Genomic DNA, 24,183 nt, shown 5'->3' with positions numbered 1-24,183 from the left:
AGTGTCAACAATGATTTTACATTTGTCCCTCAATCAGACACAAGAACCATCTGCATACAGCTGCTTGGCCACAGATATTTGGTTAAATTTTGTTTTGTACTATAGCCAATGAAGGTTAAACAGCTCCTCCTTCATTCTAGCACCATTCTTACAGGAGGTTGGTTGAAGGTGAGGGGCAAGATTACAACAAGAAAAGTCTAAGAAAAATATTGGGGCAATAAGCACAGCCTGGTTTGATCGAGAACAGGTTTTGTTGTGGGCCTGATGGTTAACATCACAGCTTGCATGATTTGGTAGACTGAGCGCAAGAAAGAGATTAATTTCTGTGAGCAGCCAAATCTGAGAATGGTGTCCCTCAATCCCTGAATGACAAATGCCAAGAGAAGGTCAATTAAATCATGGAAAATGGATTCAGAATGACCTCCTTGGCAATCTGCTACAGTTTTATTTGCATTTAATATCGTCCTCTATCCACTTTGTCAACCATCGCTTACATAGGACAAGTTTGAGGAAAAAGTACTGTTTGAAAGGCATTGGCCTGTTTAAAAAAAGGGCAGCAGTTTTTCAGTCACTGTGAGGTTGTGATTGGGAAGCTTCCTGATTATGACCTTCCCAAAGGAAGGCAGCAGGCTGACCCCCCTGTGATAGCAAATGTTGGATTTGTCTCCCTTCTAAAAGGTGGTCATGATTATGACATCTGGAGGTCTCTGAAAGATCCTTCACTTCCCAGTGGAAGACAAAGCTGTGGACTTTTGACGAAAGCTTGTCACCGGTGTTAGCGGGTATCTTGTCTACTATGAAGTTCTTGAGTCATGATATGGCTTTCTTGACTTCTTGCGGATCAGGAGTGACAGCAAGGTTGATACAGGCTGAATTCCAGATCAAGGAGGAGGTCCGTGATCATCTGAGAGACAGTGGTTTGATTTTTGGCGGTGGTGCCATGATCCAGTGCGAGATACAAGGATGCATCTGAGAGCCCAAGTTTGGCTTCCATGAGATGGGGTCGGTTGCCAGGCAACAACAACGTTAACCTCATCTGCAGGTTTGAAGATGACATTAGGGCTCATTCTTGCTGAGCACAGAGTCACAAAACTGATTGCCAACTAAGACATTCTGAATCCTATTTCCCTCATTCTCTTGGTGCCTGTCATTCTATCCCTAGCCAAGAGGTAGAGAAAGACTCGTTTTGGAATCCCTTCAGTACTCAACAGTACAGACACGACCTACATATCATCACAGAACAGTCAGAAAACATGCGAATATGTAACAGTGTATCAATCAGCACCAATGATTCAAAATGTGCTATGCTGAGTACATCATGATATGAAGGACCAAACTTCATGTTGGGATTGAATGTTTTTTTTTTAAAAAAAGCAGGAAATGAACACAGGATCTAATTACCAAAAAGCTCATTAAGGACCCTCACCGTCTGGACATACACTTTACTCATTACTACCTGAAGGCCCACACTTGACATTTTTGGAACTGCTTCTTCCCCTCACAACCAGATTTCTGAACGGTCTGTGAACCCATGACCACTAAGTCACTACATTGCTCTCTTTTTGCACCATTTACTTTTTATATATTTCTTATTGCAACTTTTTAAAAAATGTATTGCACTGTACTGCTGCTGCAAAACAAAACAAAATTCATGACATATGTCAGTGATGATAAGCCTGATTCTGATCGGAACTCAGCAATTCTGCAAAATTACGTAAAGATTAAGTCTACTCCCAAAGAGGTGAAATTTTAAGCTCTTTGCATCTTAAAGCTTTCTAGTTTAGCTGCATCAAATCCTGGTAAGCTTGTGCATATTTGTAATGAATTGTTAGGAATGGTTTTCCATGCAATATTAGACTATAGAGCAAGACATTTATGCTTGTTGTATTATAAATCGATAGCAACGAGTTTCAGTTTACCTGTTACACAGTTATCTCTCATAGATTGCCCAATGGGACAGCGGCAGGTATGTGACTGATAAAGTTCCACACATTTACTGCCTGGCGGACAAGTCGAATGTTGGCATTGAACTAGAAACAAAGTAAATAGAATATCAACACATTACTTAGAACATATATTGCGCAATGAACCACAGTCACAGACGTGGTATGTTTGAAATTCATGGAAGAGAGATAATCAAAAGCTTTGGATTAGAAAAAGTAACAGTTTATATTCTTGTATTAAAGGATTTGTAGGATGTAATTATGGAGTAGCTCATAATCTTTTGTGGGATTTTAACATTGGGTTTACCCATGTTCCAAACAAATTGTCAACTGTAGTTTAGAGCTGACTGCAAAATGGATAACAAAGTGGCTGGTAATCTTGTTCAAGATTGTAGAAATTAGATGAATTGCAACTCTCTCATGACCTCACAAGTTTAGAAAAAGCTTTGAGCATTACAGGATGATGACCAGCTCAACAAATACCGTTTTCTTACTCAGGTCAGGCACTGCCGATTATAGAGGAGCGAGGTGGCTTATTTTCATTTAAAAAATTAATAACACTTTTATTGTGAGTCTATGTGAAGCTTTGACCATGTCCAGAACAAAATGGTCAGACCACACTTGAAATATGGTGAGCAGTTTTGGGCCCCTTATCTAAGAAAGGGTGTGCTGGCATTGAAGAGAGTCCAGAGAAGGTTCATGAGAATGATTCCAGGAATGAAAGGATGTTAATGTATGAGGAGTGTTTGGTTGCACTGGGCCTGCACTCGCTGGAGTTCATAAGGGGAGAATCTCATTGAAACTTATCAAATATTGACGAGCCTAGAGAGTGAATGTAGAGAGGACAATTCCTATGGGGTGGGTGGGGGATCTAGGGCCAGAGGGCACAGCCTCAGAATAGATTGCTATCCCTTTAGAACAGAGATGAGGAGCAAATTTCCTTTGCCAGAGGGTGGTGAATTGCTGGAATTCATTGCCACATACGGCTGTGCAGGCCAAGTCATTGAGTAAATTTAAAGTGGAGATTGATAGGCTCTTCGAGTGAATCTGCAGATGCTGGAAATAAATAAAAACACAAAATGCTGGCAGAACTCAGCAGGCCAGACAGCATCTATGGGAGGAGGTAGTGACGAAGTTCCGGGCCGAAACCCTTCACCCTGATGAAGGGTTTCGGCCCGAAACGTTGTCACTACCTCCTCCCATAGATGCAGTCTGGCCTGCTGAGTTCTGCCAGCATTTTGTTTTTATTGATAGGCTCTTGATTAGTAAGGGTGTCAAAGGTTATGGGGAGAAGGAAGGAGAATAGGGTTGAAGGTAATAGTAAATCTGCCATAACAGAATGGCAGAACAGACTTGATGGGCCAAATAGCCTAATTCTATTCCTATGTCTTATGGTCTTACAAAAACTTTGGCTACAAAAATATGACTTTTGAATGTAATATTATGCAAGTTTACCTGATTGACTATTTGTCAACTGGAAAGAACACTAAAAAGGATCAGAAATTTATTATTAGTGGTCCCCCTTTACCCAATGGAAAGAGAAATTACTCAGCAGAACAAAATAAAATTTCATCAGTGAGTAATATGGAAAAGTGATGTAAATAAATCAGGTGCCTATTTACCCAACAAGGGATTACACAACAGTAACCAATTTCCCATTTTCCACTGAGTCTCAAGGAAGAACAGTTTGCAAAACAAAAATATTCATCATTCTTCTCATTCATACATTGAATTTCTTAATATAGTCAGGGCATTCCAAAGATTAAATGTTAACATGAAATCTTAACTACTCTTTTCCTCGTACTCTCTATTAAAATAGTTGCTTGCCATTTCTTGCTTCTGTTAACGATACTGGAGTATTTAAGTAAACTACTTAAGAACTTTTTAAAAGCTATTATTAATGCTTTTTGAGAGGGTGATTTTAGATGCATATCATATTTTTACTGAGTTAAGTATTGTATGTAATTAGTTTTGCTACAACAAGTGTATGGGACATTGGAAAAAATGTTGACTTTCCCCATGGGGATGAATAAAGTATCTATCTATCTATCATTCACGATTACTGCTGCTCCTACTCCATTCATATAACACCTTTGGTATGCCTCATCTGAGACATCTTAAAGAAAAATTGATGTTAAGTCAAATGGGCTGAATGAATTGATGAGAGGCAAGTTTTAAAAGTGGCTCAAAAGAAGAAATTTAATAAAAAGTAGGGAAATGAAAAGGTTCAGGTAGGGAATTCCAGAGTTTAAATTTTCGATTTCTGAAGGCATGAGCAATTTAGGCTCGGGATAATAGAAATACAGGTGACAGGTTTATAGGATGGAAAGAGGTGAGACTAGAAGTATTTGAAAATAAGGAGGTTTAAAATGATTGCTTATTAGAATGGGTCTACACATGAAGTGTTGATGAGTGAACAGAACTTAGTAGGAATTGAAATATGGACAGTACATCTTGAGAGTAGACTTGTTGGAATCCACAGAATCCAAGTTGGAAAAGCCTGAACTAGTTTCTTTTTAAATAAAGCATTCCAGGTTGTTCTCCCCCTAATTTAGACCATTTCAAAACAGAATAACTTGAATCTGTGTTGGAATGATAATGAAATCTATCAAAGAAATGCATGGGTGAGGCAAGGGACATCTTAGTGATGGCAGGATTATTTGTTTGTTGTTGAAATAGGATCAAATATGACAACAGTACTGCGAACAACTTGATTCAGTTTCAATTTCCAGGAAAGGTGATGCATCTAAATGCTGAGGGATCAAATATTAAGTGTTCCAAAACCGAGCCAATTAGAGATGGGTCAAGAGTATTAATGATTAGTGGGAGTGTCATCAACATGAATGTGCAAACCAGAATCTTCATTGTAAATGATCCTGCCTGATCTGCTGAGTTCCTCCAGCATTTTGTATGTTGCTCTGCATTCCAAAATGTTCTTTTTATGTGTTGGTTTCACCTGGTAAAATGCTAGTGAATCACAGTAGTTATCAGTGAAGCCTGCACCATATAATTTCCACTCTGCATATAGTAAACAAAGTCATTACCATCAAGAATGAAGGTCATCGGATGGTAAACATTTAACTTTGAGAGCACCAGCACCTGGTGCTGGTAAGTTATACTACTGATCAACGACGGCCATAGAGACATTTCAGTTCCTCTTACTGAGATTTATTTGCTAGGTACACCTTGTGATTCTCAATGTGGTTAGCCAAACATTTTGTAATGTTTAACAAAATAAAGAATACACATTAGATGGTAGGAGGATGGAAAAAAAATAGCAGAACAGAGAGATCTTTGAATGGATGTACGTACACAGATCTCCAGAAGGCAGAAGGCTGTTTGGAAGGTGCACTTGCCTTTGTTGGCTTTGGGAGAAAAATTACAAGGTAGAGAGGCCATGCTGGAACTGTAGAAATGCTCATTATAGCAGACCTACTTTGAAACAGAGGTCTGGCCATCAGGAAAAAAGATAAAGAAGAGATTCAGAAGGATGTTGCCAGGGCTGGAGAATTTTACTTCAATTTTTAAAAAATGGCTGGGTTTGATTTCTTTGGAACAAAAGGGACTCTAGGGGGATTTTATTAATGTTTACTTTTGAGATCTGGACATCACTGGCAAATCCAGAATTTATTGGCCATCCCAATTACCCTCTGGAAGGTGGTGGCTTGCCAATCTATAGCAGATACATTTAATAGTCACCCACATGTGGTGTGTCTGGAGTCAGGCATAGACCAGACCAGGTAAGTCTGGCAGATATCCTTCTCTGAGGTGCATTATAAAATCACATGAATTTTTGGTACAGTCCAGTAGGGTGTTATGGTTATTGTTAGCAAGGTTAGTTATCGTGTTTCAAAGTTACCAATTATTAATTAACTTTGAATACCACAGGCAGGATTTGAACTCATGCTTCTGGATTATTACTCCAGCAACTTAATTTAATTACATGTCCTTTGACAGACCACAGCAAAAACTAGGCATACGTTTAAGGTAGACGGTAGAAGGGTAACAGGACTGATGAGAATAAAAACAAAAAATAAATCAAACAGCCAAAGACCTTTCTACATTCCAAAATGGAAAACAGGATCAGCCTAAACAGTCCATTTTTGGTTGGGATGGTTCCAAATTAGCTTCTGTGTTTTTATGAACAGTTTCACAGTTATATATACTTCTTGTTAAAAATCAACCAGCCTGTTTCACAGCCAACTGGGCAGAAATGACCAGAAGCATCTTACCTGTAGAGTGTGTTGTTGAAGTCTTTTGAGACTGTGTACTCCAGCTCGAATGGGGAACATCTGTACTGAGACCTGTTGTGTTCACTGGTAGTGTTATGTTGACTGTCATTGTCACTGTTGTGGTGTTAGATGCATCTACTACAGTTGTCCCATTTGTTGTTGGCACAGTAATACTGGTAGATACACTTGCAGTTGTAAAGTTGCTTGAGGCATTAAGTGTGGTAGCAATGGTTGTGGGTATGATTGTTGAACCCTGGGTGACATCATCTGTCACACTTGTAGGTTGGGTTGTGTTTATCATTGAACTTGCCACATTTACCGGCGTGTTTGTTTGGTTGACACTGAAGTTTGTAGTCTCAACTGTTGATTGCAAAGCAGGGGTCATTGCTTCAACTGTGCTTGCATTTGCAGATGCTTCAGAGGCTGAATTAGTTGGGGTAACTATTGGGACACCTGCATCGGATGGCATTAAAACTGTAGTGCTTGAACTGACGGCTGAGGTTGAATTACCGCTTTCTGTGCTTGAACGGGAGTCTGGGATTGTACTGCCAATTGCCATACTTGATTGGTTAGTTGTCATAAAGGTTGATTCTCCTGGTGAAGTGGAATCCGATGATGATAGCGAGGTTGAGCTGGTAAAAGATGACGTATTTGAAGAGGAATTCACAGTGGGAGTTACTGTGCCTTCTGAAAGAACAAGAATTTCCATTTAAATACTACTTCAAAAAAAAAGCATCCCAAGCACTTAACTGGAACATTGGTGAGGAGATTATTTAGAGTTGGTTCCCAAATAACTAATCAATGTGTTAGGTCTTCCCAAGTACTTTGAAGAAGGAAAGAGAGGTAGAGCCATCTTGTGCTTTGGGCAAGAAATGCTAGCCCTTTAGAAATAATTACAGATCACTGTGCAATAATGCAACCAGACCTCCATCCCTAACCCTGCTCTGTAATTCGTTAAACCCCATCAGAAACAGATGTCAATACCATTAATCATCTATTTTAAATATCCAGGTTGATTAATCCCCACTAATGCCATTATTTCTTTCAAATTAACATTTCTGCTCTTATAAAATAAATCATTGTATATTTTACAAAGCGTCCCTATGCAGCTATGGCTTTACACAAAACCATAATGCACTTGGAACAACTCGGCTAAAACCAGATCATTTGTTCCCAAGCCTCTTATTGATGGAGCATTGCAACATTTATCATTTGCAGGTTTTGATGTGTAATTCAAGCTTAGACTGTGCTGGGTAAGTGGTTGTATACATAGGATTGTGAATATCTTGACAATACTTCAGAAGACAAGTTTAGTTTGCAAGCAAGGACATCTTTCTAAAACTATTATGACTTGGGATCTACTCAAAGAGTATCACAAACTGTAAGAGCCAAATAATATAATCAGCATAGAAACAGTCTGAACAATAAATCGATTTCAGTTTCTAGAATAAATTTACAGCCTGTACGAGAATACTAACCATAGAAATTTTATGATTTTACTTTTTTAATACCTTTGAAAGTTACGTATGTTAAGTCAGCTTAATATGTGGGACCCTCTTACAGAGAGGGGGATGGAGAACTGCTAATAGATGGGAAGAAACTAAGATGGAGCATGAATGCCAGCACGAAATTATCTGGCTCTGTGTTTAATATCCTGCATAGAGCAGACACTTCAGCTCACCATGTCTGTGCCAACAATGATGCCATATTAAATATGTGCACAAAATCCATATCCCTTCACTCCGCTGTAAAACTTGCCCCACACATCTCCTTTAAACTTTTCCCCTCTCATCCGAAATCTATGCTCTCTACTATTCGACGTTTCTACCTGGAGAAAAGAGTCTGTCTCTCCCATCTGTGCCTCTCACAATTTTATAAACTTCTATCAGGTGCCACGTATCAGTAAAACACAACATAGCTTAAATCTATAAAGGAAACCAATGCAAAATACCAAGCTTATCCTGTTATTTTTGTGATATTAATTACACCTCTATCATTAGATGGTTACAATGATCTCGTTAGCATTAGCTTTTCCCAACCTGCAATTAGTTCTTAGCAGGGGAAAAAAAACACAATATGTCAGTATTTTTAAAAAGTCTTGTCGAGAAAACTACAATTAAAATTTCAGCACAGGTCTATATTTGTCATCTTTCTTCTCTGAACTCAGGGGCAGAATATAGAGGGGTACATTGATCTTAGCATGTACCCTTAATTAGCCAGAGAACTCAACATAACCTCTGAAAGCACAGAGAGATTATCCAGCATTCCTGAAATATTTCACAGCTGGCATCCTGCAGCACACCAGCCAGAAGAATTGAGTAAGCTCTCCCTCTGAAGTAGAAAATGTTTTCTGACACCAGAGCTTCCGTTCTTCCTTTTCTGACTCAGTGATAAACGCCAGTACCCAGCTGTACAGCCAGAACGAACAATGTCACAGGTAAAAACTAAACACAGAACACAACACAGTTGCAATGCCGGCAAATCTGCAATAATGTGGCTGCCAGTGTTTCGTGTAGCTTACACTACTTCAGCACCTACAAAATCTATTACTCCATATAAGCATTATTCTACAGAAACCCATCTCTCTCCATTTGTAATGGCAAAGAGACCAGTGCAAATGGCATGGAGCTCCTTCAATCAGTTCTATACGTTAGCACAAGATAAACCAGGCAGTTTTTCACTTGAGAGGGACTCGAGAAGTTGAAATGGCCTTTTATCATGCAAAATTCTGGGGTAGATGTCCTTTGCAAAATTAGCCACAGCTTTGAAATGCCAAGCTTTGCATTCTGAAAAAGGACTCGAAGCATGGAGTTGATTTGCACTGGTTTCAGCTGGCTGCACTCAAGCAGGCAGGGAGTTAAATGAGCTCTCCCGGCAGGTGTCTGGCATGGCCTGGCCAGGCTTCAGCAGTGAGTGGGCCTCAGAGAGTCAACTAGAGGCCCGCCCTCAGATCAGGAAGCAACATTTGACAGGCTGGGAAGCCTCAAATTTATCACAACCCTGCCTGCAAAATATTCAACGATATTTGAAAGCCATTACAGTTGCTAAAAGGAAATGAAAATAGCATTAAAAATAAAAGCTCATTAAAAAAATCAAATCATTAAATAAAGAAAAAAGATAACTTTCTTGGATAGGAATTGTACGAGTGAGGACACTGGAACTCTACATAACTGGCACCTCAGAGAGTGTGTGTATAGGCCTCCATTAGTCTCGATAGACCATGGATTTGCGCCTTGGTAAGTTTCCAGGGTACAAGTCTGGGCAAGGTTTTTTCTATGGAAGACCAACAGTTGCCCAAGCTGCAAGTCTCCCCTCCCCACGCCACCAATGTTGTCCAAGGGAAGGGTATTAGGACCCATACAGCTTGGCACTGGTGTCGTCGCAGAGCAATGTGTGGTTAAGTGCCTTGCTCAAGGACACAACGTGTTGCCTCAGCTGAGGCTCGAACTAGTGACCTTCAGATCACTAGACGAACGCCTTAACCACTTGGCCACGCGCCAACACTCACCAGTGTAATATTGATAATACAAGAGTGTCTCTCCTTGATTCTAGAATGCTCAAACTCTGTAGCTGGATGTCCCACAGAATCCACTGATGGACTGAAGTAACAAATGCAGCTCCATTTATCAACAAGCTAACCTGGATTTGAGCAAATCTAGATTTTACCTGGAAGTCATTTCATTCGAAACCATCGGTCGCAATGAGGCCAACAATATTTTGGCCACAACTCCAAATTTAATTTTACTTGGCTGTTGTGAATTGCCCTGCTGAGACTGAACATCAGATCAGTCCACAGAGCCAATTTCAGTCATTGTGACAACCCATCTGGCTCACTCCATCCTTTAGGAAAGAAATTTGTTGTCGTTACTTGGTCTGCGATCATTTGCAATGTTGCTGACTTCTAAGTGCCCTACACACCCATACAATTGAAGCCAATTAATGTTGACCAAACCAGAGACACCAATATCCTGACCACTAGAAAGAAACCACACAGCTACTACGTGCGGTTGAAGGAGCATGTCGTCACAATAGTGGCTAGACCTGCAAGCTGTTCTGCATAAATGACCACTCCATCCAAAATCATGTATATTTGTGGTTCACAGGAGAGAAGTGGAGGTGGTGGAGGGAAAGAAACCCAGACAGATACCTGAACTATGCACAGAAAGTACTCAAGGTAGTTGGCAATTCAGGCAGCGTCTGTGGAGAAAGAAACAAGTTACTGTTTCAACGTTCAAAGTAATATCAAAGTACCTTTATGTCACATTGAGATTTATTTTCATGCAGGTATTCACAGTAAAACAAATAAAATACAATAGAGTCAATGAAGAACAACACACAAAGATAGAAAAACAAAATTTAAGATCAGATAGGTAACTTCTCTCTCCACTGAGGCTGACTGACTTGTTGGGAAAGTGATTCCCAACTCCCTGTTCTGTGCTGTTAAGATCATCTTGGCTATAGTCTCCTGTGTGAAATGACAGATGGCAGTGATTCCTACAGAACATGTGCTGTCCTGCATTATCAGGTAGCGGGAGAATCTGGCAGAAATACAAAATTAAAAAGTACATCCTGTTGATGTGCTATAGTCACAAGACAATGACAACAATTTACGTAAAACAGAACATGCCCTGCCTAAGATACTCCGCAAGCCAGGCAGGATCAACCATCTTCAGGTCTAAAGCTCTTCGAGGTGAAATATTAAACTATACTTTTCTCTCTAGAGCTGCTGCCCGACTTGCTGAGCATTATAAGCAAGGTGTGTTTTGTTGCAAAATTTCCAGCATCTGCAGAATTTTACTTTTGAAGTAGATTCAAGTGTGAGCGTGTACTCAGAAATGCAAAAAAAAAACACTTATGGAATGTATATGTTTTACCGAAGTGCAGTTCTTATTGTAGTGTCTGTGTGTTACTTGAAGAATTGAATACAACTTTGATACAATATTATACAGGACCCTGCAGTTGAGTTGATTACAGGTAGTCCCCAAGTTACAAACGTCCAACTTATGGACAACTCGTACTTACGAACCGAGGAAGGGGAACGCCGTCCGCCATTTTAAGTCGTTGTCGTTGACACTGTGTTGAGTGTTTAACTTTGTATTTGGCTTAAATTTTTCTTAGTAAGATTCACCTTGACCCCGCCCCCCCCCCCCCCCCCCCCCACCGTTCCGGTCGGCTGGTGACACAGTGAGGTCAGCGCCGGGCTGGAGAATGGAGGTTCCCGAGTTCGATCTAGTGACAGACCGTTCCCATGCCGGGTTAATGTCAAACTCGTAACTCGACCTCGTAAGCAAAAGCACTGCCACCTCCAGGTTAAATTCCTACACGGAATATTGTGGAGGATCAAATACCCAAACCCAGCACAGCCCCCACTTGTCCCATTTAGCCTGTCTCAGTGCGGACCCGGGGAATTCAGTGCAGTGGTCCTTAGGACCCAGCGGACCTCGGGAGCCGGCAGAGCTCCGGACCCACCGCCCACAGTGTTTCTGATCCATTGACGGGAAGCGATTCCAATTGAAAATAAAGTGGAAATAATAAAGCGTTTGGAAAGAGGTGAAACGCCATCGGTCATTGGAAAATCGTTAGGCTACAGTCGGTCAACGACCGGAACAATTTTAAAGGATAACGGATAAAGTAAGAATAATGGAGCATGTGAAAGGCTCTGCCCCAATGAAAGCTACAATTATTACTAAGCAACGCAGTGGTTTTATTATTGGAATACATACATTTCTTAAGTGTTTTATATGCACAGAAAGGTAAAATATATACTACATACCAAGACAAACGTTTGACTAACTAACGCTAAATAATACCGGATGTACTTGCTCCAACTTACGTACAAATCCGACTTAAAGACGGACTCAGGAACAGAACTCGTACATAACCGGGGACTGCCTGTACACAGTTTCTGATTAGTTACTTATACAAACAGAAATATAAAGGATCCTGCAGACATTTCACTTGATATTAATTGGGCAGTGAACATTGTCACTAACCAAGCCTCTATGATATTAGAACCACAGTATTCCAGATTATCATGAGGATTGTATTGCTTGATTAGTTAAGTTAAATGTAAGACAGCAGATTTATATGGAAACTATTAATATTCCAAAGGAGATGACATAACCAATGGGGCCAAATAGGCTGGTTGAAGGGTGGATCTGCAGTTGCAAGAGCTGAAGTGGCACTTTACCCGTCAAAACTGAAGATGCCCAAACATCCAAGTGATCCCTATTCATGTTCGGTTATGTTGGGGCATTCATGGGCAGAACGCAGCCAGTGGGACAGGATTATCACAAGACCAAAAACTCAACTCACATACAAACATCAGATACTACATCAAACCAAAACTCCCATTTAGGAATAATTAAACAGCCTTAGATTTCAGATTTAATTATCACATGTACATTAAAACATACAGAGAAATGCGACATTTACATTAACTACCAACACAACTGAAGGATTGTTGCCAACATAGCATACTCACCGTGCTCAGTAGAACAGAACACAAGCAACAAAGCAACAGCAAAGCTAGGGTGGAGTGATAGTAGGTTGCAGCTGGATATATTGTATCCAATTCTGGTTACTTAATTTCAAGAAAGTGGAAATGCTGAAAAGGTGTGGGAAGGACTGACCAAAATGGTTTCCAGAATGCTGGACTCCAACCACTGAGGCTGTTCTCAGTTGAGCAAAAATGGCTGAAAGGCCATTTGACAAGTGTGCGACATCAGGACTAGCTTTGACAGGGTAAATAAAGGAAGGCTGTTCAAAGGTGGGGCTGCAGTTGTTCTCAGTCTCAAAAGAATGGGCGGGGAGCGGTTTGAAGAGTTGAACTGAAAGGTGGCCAGGACTTGGAACAAACTGCCAGCAAAGATGGTGCAAAGTGTGTAAACTTGATGGAAACAACTTTGTGACTGACTAGATCACTCCGCTACAAACTGAGAGACAACTAATGGGCCAAATGTCCACTTCCTGAGCCTTAACACTTCATTTGAAGCTCTGCACACTAAACACATAAACCATGGATCTTAAATCAATGTTAAAGTATTCCAATGGCTCCTAGCGTCAAATAAATGGTCCCCTCCAAAAGCAACATTTAGGATTCTCTCCAACTAGAACTGTATTAAAAGTGATATCAACTGAGAAGAATTTTTTAATCTGCATTTCACCTCTTTCTGTAATGTGAATGAAAGCACTCACAGTAGTTCACATTCCAATGAAACAATTATTACCACATTTAGAGATAGATTCACTTCTCAAGATTCAGCACTTCACTGCCAATATACAGAAATGCATTATAACATTCTGGTTAACATTCCACCTGCAATTGCACTAAATTCCTATTTTCATGACCTTTACAATTAAGAGATGAATTTATAGCAGCTGATATTGTCCGAGCTCATCTGCATTCACATTGGCAACTGACCGCAGTGAAAGCACAGTTACCAACCTGAGGATACATCAAGAAAGATTATTCCATTGGTAATACTCATTCCTCACTCACTTGCCTCTGAATCAGAAGCTATAGGTGCATGGAACCTTGGCTTGACACTTCAGCATAGTTATAATAGAAAACTGCATTGCCAAACGTGCTTTTTTTTAAAAATGTGACATTAAACCAAGGCTCTCAAATGGACAGGATAGATTTTGGGCCCTATTTGAAAGGGGGTGGGGAAGGGTATTGTGTTCTTGCCCATTATTCATTGCTCAATGAATATCACCTCACATTGTTTGTGAGAGCAAGTGGCTACACAGTTTCTACAAACTGTCAATGCAGATCTCCATAACTTTTCAGCAACTTTGCGAGAGAAATAATGCAGTCAGGGCATGAAAGGTTACGGGGAGAAAGCAGGAGAATGGGGTTGAGAGGGAAAATAGATCAGCCATGGTCAAATGGTGGAGCAAACTCGATGGGCTGAATGGCCTAATTCTGCTTCAATGTCTTATGGTACATTGATTTTATAAGGCAGTAGTGAGAAAATAACCAATACATTTTGTGCAAAGACTATCTATTCTTCACTCCATCTTATTCTATCAGCACACTTACATCTCAAATATATTTGGACATTATAACTGGACCCGTTAACTCAGCTGGCTTGAAACACACGAGTGCTGCATATTAGCAGAAAAAAGGCAGTGTTACTGTGACCATCCTCCTGGAACATGAAAGTACACCAAGTACTGTGGCTATCTTGGAGCTGATGCAAAGTTTACAATGACTGATCATTCCCAGAAACTAAAACTATTACAGCATGTAACTATTCATGAAGATTAGACATTATGCCCAGGGCATTTTCTCAAAGCTTTTCTGTTTACATTGTTCCTTATGTAATGTTGCATAGTTTCCTGTCATGGGTACTGAAATTTGTTATTTCCTAGGATGTGCTAAAGTGCAGCACAAAAAAAAACTAAAGACCAAATGGCTCTCTGCTGCTCCCAAATATGTACGTTCATTTCTATGTCTGTTATCATGAAGAACATTGCACTGTGGAGAACAGGTAGCAGCCACCATCTTGTACTCTGTTTTTACACGGCACATATTCCACTTTAAAAGAATGAATTGCAGAGGTCATACAAGATGAGAGCCCAGAAGATATATGAAAATATTTTCGATATGAATGTGGGAGATAGGATTAGCAAATTCACAGATAACACAAAAACTATTTTGTGATAATGAGAAGGACAGTCTTTGACTGCAAAATAACATTGGTCAGTTGCCAAGGAGGGAAAAGCAATGGCAGATAGGACACTAGAAATTCTGCAGATGCTGGAAATCCAAAGCAAAATACACAAAATGATGGAGGAACACGGCAGGTCAGGCAGCATCTATGGAAATGAATAAACAGTCGATGTTTCGGGCTGAGACCCTTCTTCAGGACTGGAAAGGGGGAAGACGTCAGAATAAAAAGGTGGGGGAAGGGGAAGGAGGATAGCTAGAAGGCGTTAGGCAAAGCCAAGTGGGTGGGAAAGGTAAAGGGCTAGAAAGGAAGGAATCTGATAGGAGAAGAGAGTGAACCATAAAATAATAGAAAGGAGGAGGGGCACCAGGGGAAGGTGACAGCCAGGTGCAAAGAGGTAAGGGGGAGGGAAATTTTATTTACCAGAAGGAGAAATCAAAATTTGTGTCACCAGGTTAGAGGCTATCCAGACAGAATATAAAGGTGTTGCCCCTCCACCATCCATCGTAGCACAAGAGGAGGCCATGGACCAACATGTCAGAAAGGGAATGGGAATTGGAATTAAAGTGATTGGCCACCAGGAAGTTCTGCTTTTGGCAGATAGAGCAGAGGTGCTCGATGGTGCTGGTGCAGCACAGTGATGACTTGCTGGCAGCAAACACTATAAATTACTGTATTAAACACGCTTTCCCCCCAAAGACAATCACTGTAATCAATAGCCTGTAACCTCCCTTTTGGAGTTGAGCTTTTGAACTGCCTGTACGACCTGGTATTTTTGCAGCATGAACTGAAGTCTCAATGGTACAGGATGGTTGCGGCGTAGTGTGTACAGGCCGAATCGAGGTGGAAGGGCCTGGGCCCGAAGGCGAGGAACATTGCCCATTGCTGAAGCAGACTAGAAAGCAATTCAATGTAGCAGAACTGATATGCTGGAAGTGGAAGCATGTTGGGTGATGGATAAGGACAAGGGGAACTCTATTACTGTTAAGATGGCAGGAAGATGGGGCAAGCACGGATGTCCAGGATATAGAGGAGATGCGGGTGTGGGCAGCATCAATGGTGGAAGAATGGAGATAGGATTTAAGCCTGAATATGTCCAAGATTGATGATGAGGGTAGGAAATACACCACGAATAGAAGGGCCAAGTGGTGCACCAAAGAACAGAACTACCTTCGTGTACAAGTCCATCAATCGCTAAAGGTGGCAACACAGAGAGATAAAGGTGATGAAGACTTATAGGATGCTGGCCTTCATTAGCCAGAGCATAGAACATACGAGCACGGAGATCATGGTTTTATTCCTACCCAAAGCATAGTTACAATCTGGAATGCACTCTCTGAGAAGGTAGCGGTCACAGGTACAATCACAATATTAAAAAAGTATCTGAACAAACACTTGAACTGCCAAGGAACTGAAAAATACTGACCAAGTTACCATATGAGCTGTATTCCCTGGAGTTCAGGAGAATGAGGGGGATCTCATAGAAACATTCCGAATGTTAAAAGGCCTGAACAGATTAGATCCGGCAAAGATTATTTCCTATGGTAGGGAGTCTAGAACAAGAGGGCATGACTTCAGGATTGAAGGATGTCCATTTAGAACAGACATGCAGAGAAATTACTTTAGTTAGAGGGTGGTAAATCTGTGGAATTTGTTGCCACGAGCAACTGTGGAGGCCAAGTCATTGGGTGCATTTAAGGCAGAGATAGATAGGTTCTTGATTAGCCAGGGCATGGGGAGAAGGCAGGGGAGTGGGGATGACTGGAAGAATTGGATCAGCCCATGACTGAATGGCAGAGCAGACTCGATGGGCTGAATGGCCTACTTCTGCTCCTGTTTCTTATGGTCTAAGTGCTGGTAAATGGGATGAGTATAGGAGGGTATGTGACATGGCATGAAGAAAATAAGCTGAAGGTCGGTTTCTGTCCTGCTCTATGATTTTAATAATCTCTATTTGACAAGTTGTTGTTACCATTATTTAAAATAAACATATTTATGTTACCTATTAAAAAAATTGAACTTCATGTCCAAAGCATCTCTTTGAATTCTGGTCTCAAGCATCTTTGATTTTTATTCCACCTTCTTTTGGAACTATGGATTCAACTACCAAGGATTCTTCAGAAATTAATTAATTAATTTCTTGCTTTCCTCCTTAAAACCTACTCCTTAGCCACACATCTGCTACATAGCTGAGTATTAGTGTTATAAAATTCCCTTGAACATCTAATTACAAGCTTCTATTTTTATTTTCACTTTAAGTGGAAAGTTTTTTTTTCTGCGAAACTCATTAAACAAAACTAACTGCAACATGAACTCATTATTGAAAATCATCTCACTCCTTCAAATGAAGGTATGCCACTGATGCAGATGGAAGTTTTTATGGTTTACAGTCAGCTGTTGGGTCTCTGGTACAAATTATTTGACCATCATATGAAAAAACTTAAATGGGCCGCATGTGGTGTTTATCTAATTATCTTGTTTGCTACGAAGCTGCATGTGGATGGTTACGCTGTAGGGAAATCCAAATGTCCATCTTCCTGATTCACAACGGCACTATCTGCATGGGCTGGAGTGCAGAGGCCAATCTAAAACTTACATTCTCTTATTAGGAATCTTTTTCCACATTCTAGTTCACAATTTATCTCTGCTCATCACATCAAAAGTAAATTACAAACAGAAAGATAAATTGTAAATTGGAGAACATTATGATACCCTGCACACTGCAGAACATGAGGTCTTTTAGCAATGCTCCCACGGCTCTTGGAATTCTGAATCTCAAATTGTTTCAAAGATTCATATCTTGAAATTCCCTGGATCCACGTTTTGAACTTTGTTTCGCTTGATTAATCTACTCAGGACAAGTATTTTTAGCAGTACTTACATATTCATAGAAATTGTTAAGACCACAGGACATTCCAAAATGCTTTCAACCAATGCATAACAACCGTGAAGTATAGTGACTACTATAATAAAGGATTTTTAAAAATGATATGCATTTAAAGTTTGACATAATTTCTTTATCCCACTCAAAGTGTAAATATTATCCATTTATAAAAACTTGGTTGTTTGAAATCAAGGGCTTCATCTTTCTGTCCATATTAATCAGTTTAGTATACTGTATATATTTTACATTAATTGCTTTAGTTCTACCACCCACAGGCCAAGGGAAGCTTATGACTGGATGATTGCTTTTTTATGTTAACCACAAGATGTTTAAATCGTTACAGCAGGCCATTTGGGAACCTTAAGATGGCGGCGTCTGACTTTGCAATGTTTAGAATTATCAATGTAAAACCGCCTGACCTCAAAGATCCCAGCTCCTTGTTCAATTCTGATTTTATCACATATTTATGTCCTGACTATAAGGCAAGCATTGGATTAGTCAACTTCAATGAGGTTTCCGGCATCCATCAATTTAGCTGGCGTCAGTAAATGTGCCTCATTGATGGAACATGATAGGCATTCGTGATCGTGCAATGTAACTCTCAGACATTTATGTGCATTATAATTGTTATGATCAATCGATGTGTGTTTTGCAGGCCAGAGAAATCAACTGCATAACATGGTGCTAGATGTGGTAGAATTACATAATTAAGTAATTTTAAAACCTTGTGCAACAAAGTCAATACAAATCATATACCAATCAAATTTTAAATTCAATTTTTACTCCTTGAACTGTTAACACTGCCACAGAAACAAATCCTGACAACCATCCAGGCTCATTTTAACCAAGAAACTTTGAACATTGTGTGACATTCAATCCTAAAGAGAATTAGTAATCTCTTGAGTTATTTTGAAACTTGCTGATACCAGCAAGAGGCCATAAATATGCTTTCACCTTAATTTCCTTTATAGAGATCAAGGAAAGCAAGTTTTTAAAAAAAAGTATTTGCTCAGGATGTGGCGATGTGCACAGATCAAACAGGTGGAGAAAACCATCTACATCAGTTCAACCAGAACTAATGGCTCTCCTCCCGGCTAATCCTAATTTATATATACACAGTAAACATTATTTTTTTATTTAGTTACTTACTTAGAGATACAGCACAGTTCCAGGCCCTTCCAGTCCAACGAGCCTGCACGCCCAATTACATCCATGTGACCAATTAACCCCTATGCTTTGGATTGTGGGGGGAGTAACTGGAGCAAACCCATGCAGTTTCAGGGACAGCGTATGAAGTCCTCACAGACCGGCGAGGAATTGAACCTGGCACTGTAATAATATTACGCTGACTGCCATGCTGGCCTAGCAGATGCAAGACATAAAGCATTTTTAACTGAAAGTAAGGTGTGCTTTATAATGTGGTAGCTAAAATCAGTTCCAGATTTTGTATCAAGCACAGTCTGAAATGATGCTTCTGAAGACCTCAGCCCCATCTTTTCTCCCCCCCCCAAAGCGTCCTAGTTTTTAAAATGATGAACATTGATTTGAACCAGTTTCCATCTGATAGGCATGGAAGGTTCTATTTGCTTTTACATCTAGCTTTATTCTTGGTGTTCAGATTTAAATCTGTACATGGAAACAGTATTTTTAAATACCGGTAAATGCTAGAATTCCTGCCAATTTACCAAAATGTAATAGTGGCAATTTTAGTTCACTGTAATTCTAGGGCACACTTTGCATTGTTTCCTGGATTTTATTATTTTTCCCTGCGTGTCCGACTTTTCCACGGTTACAAGCAACATTGTTCTTTTAGAGGCAGCCAACACAGGCTGCAGAAGTGCATATATCTTAGTCATCTATTGAAGCTCTTTTATTATACTGTTTATGTTCTGTGACTTCAAAATGTAAAAACTAAATTAAAGGAAAAGATGAGAGGCCCAGGAGAACGAGTCTTCGTTTGTTTTTTTTATTTTAGCGAGACACGCACATATCACGCGGTCGTGTCGCAACATATGCAATTCACCTATTTTTACCTATATCCTGCAATGAATTATTTAAACAAGAATGCTTAATCAGACAATATACATACAATATTACTCAACTACTGAAATATTAAATGCACGACATTGGAGCTCTCTAACTGGGTGGCCACACCGATTACAAGCACAACTCTCAGGGAGGGGGAAAATGGAATACCCTGCTTCCTGGAAAGCGACCTTCACTGTTGGTGCACACTATAGAATCTGCAGTTTACAAACACCATTCTGATGAGACCAAACAGGTTAAACAAGGAGGTAGGGATAGAACAGACAGGAGGCAAAAAAAACCCACCTAGACCTCAATTATGAAACTGGGGAAATTTTAAATCCTAATTTCCACAAGTCACCAATTAGCCTCTGGCCCAAACCTGGTACTGCGTTGTAGCAGAATGCAAAGTTATGGACAAGCTAAGTTGCAAGAGGAAGGTCTTGGGAACCAACCCTTCCCATCAGGTTGACTTACAGGAAAATCACAGTGGCTTTGGTGTGCAAGTTGCCAAGGATCAAAATATGCCCCAAAAGATACTGAAAAAGACTTGCTGGTTTCAGATGAGTGTCCTTCCTAGCTGCTCAAGAAGGACAGATTAGCATCAAATGCCGTGGGATGACAGTAAAAATGAAAGAGTTCTACTAAATTCTCATGGCCATTTTAACCAAATGCCTGGTGATTTTTGTTGGTTGGACAGCTACAAACTAGTCTTCAAGCCACTTAACAAGGGACTTACCTCTCCCAAAGAGTGAAAAATAATTTTAAAAAATAGCGAGTGTTTGTGTCAATGACTCACAAATAGTAAGGCTTTATCATTGTGTCATGATAAAAGGGAAGAGGATTGTACCTTCAAAGTGTATCATTTTACTACCAAACAATAGATTATTGGTCTGCGGCATAAAAACAAGAAGGTTGGTTAGAAGATGTTAAAGCATTTTGTAAGTGAAATGGAATTTTGTATTATAATAACAAACTCCTTCCACATCCGTATAAGTTGTTGGTCTCTGTTAAGTAATCTGTTAAAAAAAACAGATGGCGGAAATTAAATGACAGGGTTCTTTCAATTGTCAGTATTTCATTTCTCTTTTAATAACAATGAAATCTGTACAACAGTTGAAGGAAAGGCTAACTTACATTTATATAGAACCTATCACAGCCATATCAGCTGCTACATACCCTATGAATTACCCTTCACGGGAATAAAACAGAAAGTGCTGGAAACACTTAACGTGTCAGGCAGCATCTGTGGAAGAAGAAACAGAGTTAATACTTCAGGTCAGAGATCCCTTGGGATAACCAGGAAAGCGAAAAGGAATATATTAAGCTGTCGGGAAGGGATGGAAAAGACATGGGATGCTCTCTCTCCTTGACTGCCTACATTAACACATTGACTAGAAGACCTCCTTTACACCTTATCCCCGAAGTAACCCTGGCCTCATCCTATCCATCCCTTCCCCACCTTCCCTGAAGCTTGACAGCAGTCCCTGTGGTGGTACAGGAGCATTACAGTACTTGGATCATGCACGTGCCACAATAGAATTGGAAAAGAAAATGTCCAATGACAAGTTCTTGTGTGTTAGCTTACAGGAATAAATGGAGACACAGGAGACTGGAGATGTTGGATACTGGAACAAAAAGGAAAATAAGCTTCTGGAGAAACTCAGTGGCAGCAGATTGTGAAGACATACATACAATCGACATTTCAGTCAAGACATTCCAAAAGTCCAATAATTAATCAGGCAAACCTCAAAACCTGTAATTTTATATTGGGTCATCTTCAGCAGGAGTTACTGCATGAAAATGGTGGATTTTTATAAATCAATTTGTAACATGACGAAGTCATTGTTGTTTCATCATTCTTTAAACAGTTCTATGATAACAATCTTCAGAACAATTAAGCAGATTCATCTTCCAGGATGGACTGTTTATCTTCAAGATAAATATCACTGCATTAACTCAGTAAAGATAATTTGAGCCTTCCATTAGGCAGCTAAGTGACTTGGAAACCCATGAGAGTGTCAACAGAAAATACCAATTTGTGCATCCAGAGGCATCAGATAGGAGCAAGCTATAGCAGCTGGCTTATCCTTCCTCTCGAAGTCATAGCCAACCTAAACATCGTTTGCCTTCTTAGACTCTCCTCACTGAGCTTGAGTTCTCAACACAAGCTTGAATTTAGGATTATCGTGATCTATACATGTCTCAGTATTACATAAATCTGTACAGTTAAATACTAGATCAAGTCAACAGTAATGAAAATGCTGAGAATTTTTAATTTATTTAGAGATACAGCACGGAACGGGTCCTATTGGCCCTTCAAGCCACACCACCCAGCAACCCCCTGATCTAACCCTAGCCTAATCACGACAATTTACAATGACCAATTAACCTTCTAACTGATATGTGTTTGAACTGTGGGAGGAAACCAGAGCACCTGGAGGAAAGCCATGTGTACATGGGAAGGAACATTCAAACTTGCTTACAGAGAACGCTGGAATTGAACTCTGAACTTGGACCCCCCCCCCAAGCTGTAATAGCGGCACACTAACTGATACACCACCACAATTTTACTGAACTTAACAGACAAGTTCCTTTCCATTTCAACAAGTGGAGGTCTGCTCAAGTCCCAAATTAAAACCCAACCTGGCCAAGGTTAATCTACACTCCACCTGACCTGACATTAACATCACCACATACAATGTCAAATCTGGCTTGAGACAACTTTTCAGACAATATTAATCAGGAGCAGAAAAGCTCTGCAGTAACATTAAGCAAACGATTCCAATCTGCAAAAGGTTCTGAGCTAGTCTAGCATGGGCTGACCCAGGATCACCCTGCACGTTATCACAATACAGAGCTTCAGAGGCACAGCCTTCGTGGAGTCTGCATTCTCCTCTTCTGACCGCGTGAGTTTCCCACGGGTGCTCTTGTTTTCTCCTACATCCCAAAGACAAGTTTGTTGTAAATTAACTCTAATGATAGATTAAATTGCCTTTAATGATGGGAGAATCAGGGGGTAGTTAATGGGCATGTGACAGAGAACAGGTTACAGGGAAATCAATAGGGGAAAATAGGCCTGTTGGGACTGCTCCAAGAACCATAGACCCAATAGGCTAAGTGGCCTAAATCTATTTGTATGAAAATAATGAGAACAATAAATATCTGGCCCTGTGCCAAGCGCATGGAGTCAGGTCCTAGGTCGTGTAGTCAGGTTCCAACAAGCAGCACAACATCCCTGCCAAGGGCTGGGAATTCTACCCAGTAGGGTCACAGCAGCACAAACATGCACCACTGCCAAGTACTGTTTATGTAAACTGATTAAAGTTAATAGCACAGGCTGGCAAAGTATCAAGGTTCCCACCCAAATGAGAAACCAGAGAGGAAAGATAAAGGACAAATACAAGTTCCTCGTTCAAAGATTTTAGAAACAATAGTTCATATGTTTACATTAACTGAATTCCAGAGATGGAACCTCCTTTGAAGTTCTACTTCAAGCACGCTCAGAAGTTAAATAATCACTCTCCCTGCCTTAATATTTCAGACAGCAAACTTTCTCCTGTGCATGAAATATCACTGAACTATGCTGTACTATTTTTTTTCCCGTACTGGCTTGATTAACATTTTTACTGTGCACTCCTTAAAGAAACACCATATCCTACTTAATCATAAATCATGAACAAATACCTTGCTTTTAGATAAATATTACCCATGACTTCAGGACTTACATTGTGATTTACAAGCAATTTGACAGCACAAGAATACCACCAATGAAGTGAAACACAGCTGCTAGGTTTATGCACCGCTATAAAAAAAACAAGTGACAAGTGGAAGCTCATTGGTGGCATTTTTCTACTCGTGACTCGATTGCCTTCCCAACCAGGATTTGAACCCATGATTTAAGCTGCAGTTCAAAACAATGCTCTGAGAGCTGCATTAACCTCTTTCCCTTGACCAAGCTGTAAGCAGGACCACCAAAATGCACTATTCATTTCCATCATTGTTGGATACTGCTGTATACAAGTTACAAAGGCACCTTAAATGGAAGGTGATGAGCCTTTTCTCCTGCTTAGGGCACTGCTAGTAGTCCAGGTCCTGCTACTCTACGACAGGGTGCTGGTGACACTGCCATTTTTGTTTTGACTGAGGGGTTTGAGTTCTCCCAGCCTCGTGTGGTGAGGCAGACAAGAGTTTTATAGAGTCACAAAGTCAAGGCCCAGAAACAGGTCCTGCAGCCCATCTAGTCCATGCCAAACTATTAATCTGCCTAATCTTATTGATCTTGTTGCAGTCTTCCCCGATGCGCTTGTCGATTTCTGCATCCAAGGAGAGGCCGTCACTGATGATGGACCCAGGTATATGAAGTGATGAACATCTTGCTCGTAGTTATTAATGGTAATAACTGGTGGTGACCTCTACCCCAG

At 40.3% G+C, this 24,183-nt stretch overlaps 1 protein-coding gene across 1 annotated transcript in view; it reads right to left on the bottom strand.

Moving 5' to 3' along the window:
- LOC140741427 (protein HEG-like) overlaps nucleotides 1-24,183 on the bottom strand; it is a 67,250-nt gene that overhangs the window by 25,182 nt on the left and 17,885 nt on the right. The window contains exons 3-4 of the mRNA XM_073071604.1: nucleotides 6,176-6,862; nucleotides 1,920-2,030 (exon numbers count right to left, since the gene is read on the bottom strand). Coding sequence (XP_072927705.1) covers nucleotides 1,920-2,030; nucleotides 6,176-6,862 — 798 coding nt within the window. The remainder of the gene's footprint in view (nucleotides 1-1,919; nucleotides 2,031-6,175; nucleotides 6,863-24,183) is intronic.

This window comes from Hemitrygon akajei, chromosome 18 (assembly GCF_048418815.1).
Source record: "Hemitrygon akajei chromosome 18, sHemAka1.3, whole genome shotgun sequence".
Taxonomy (NCBI): Eukaryota; Metazoa; Chordata; class Chondrichthyes; order Myliobatiformes; family Dasyatidae; genus Hemitrygon; species Hemitrygon akajei.
This window is presented reverse-complemented; position numbering and strand designations above follow the sequence as displayed.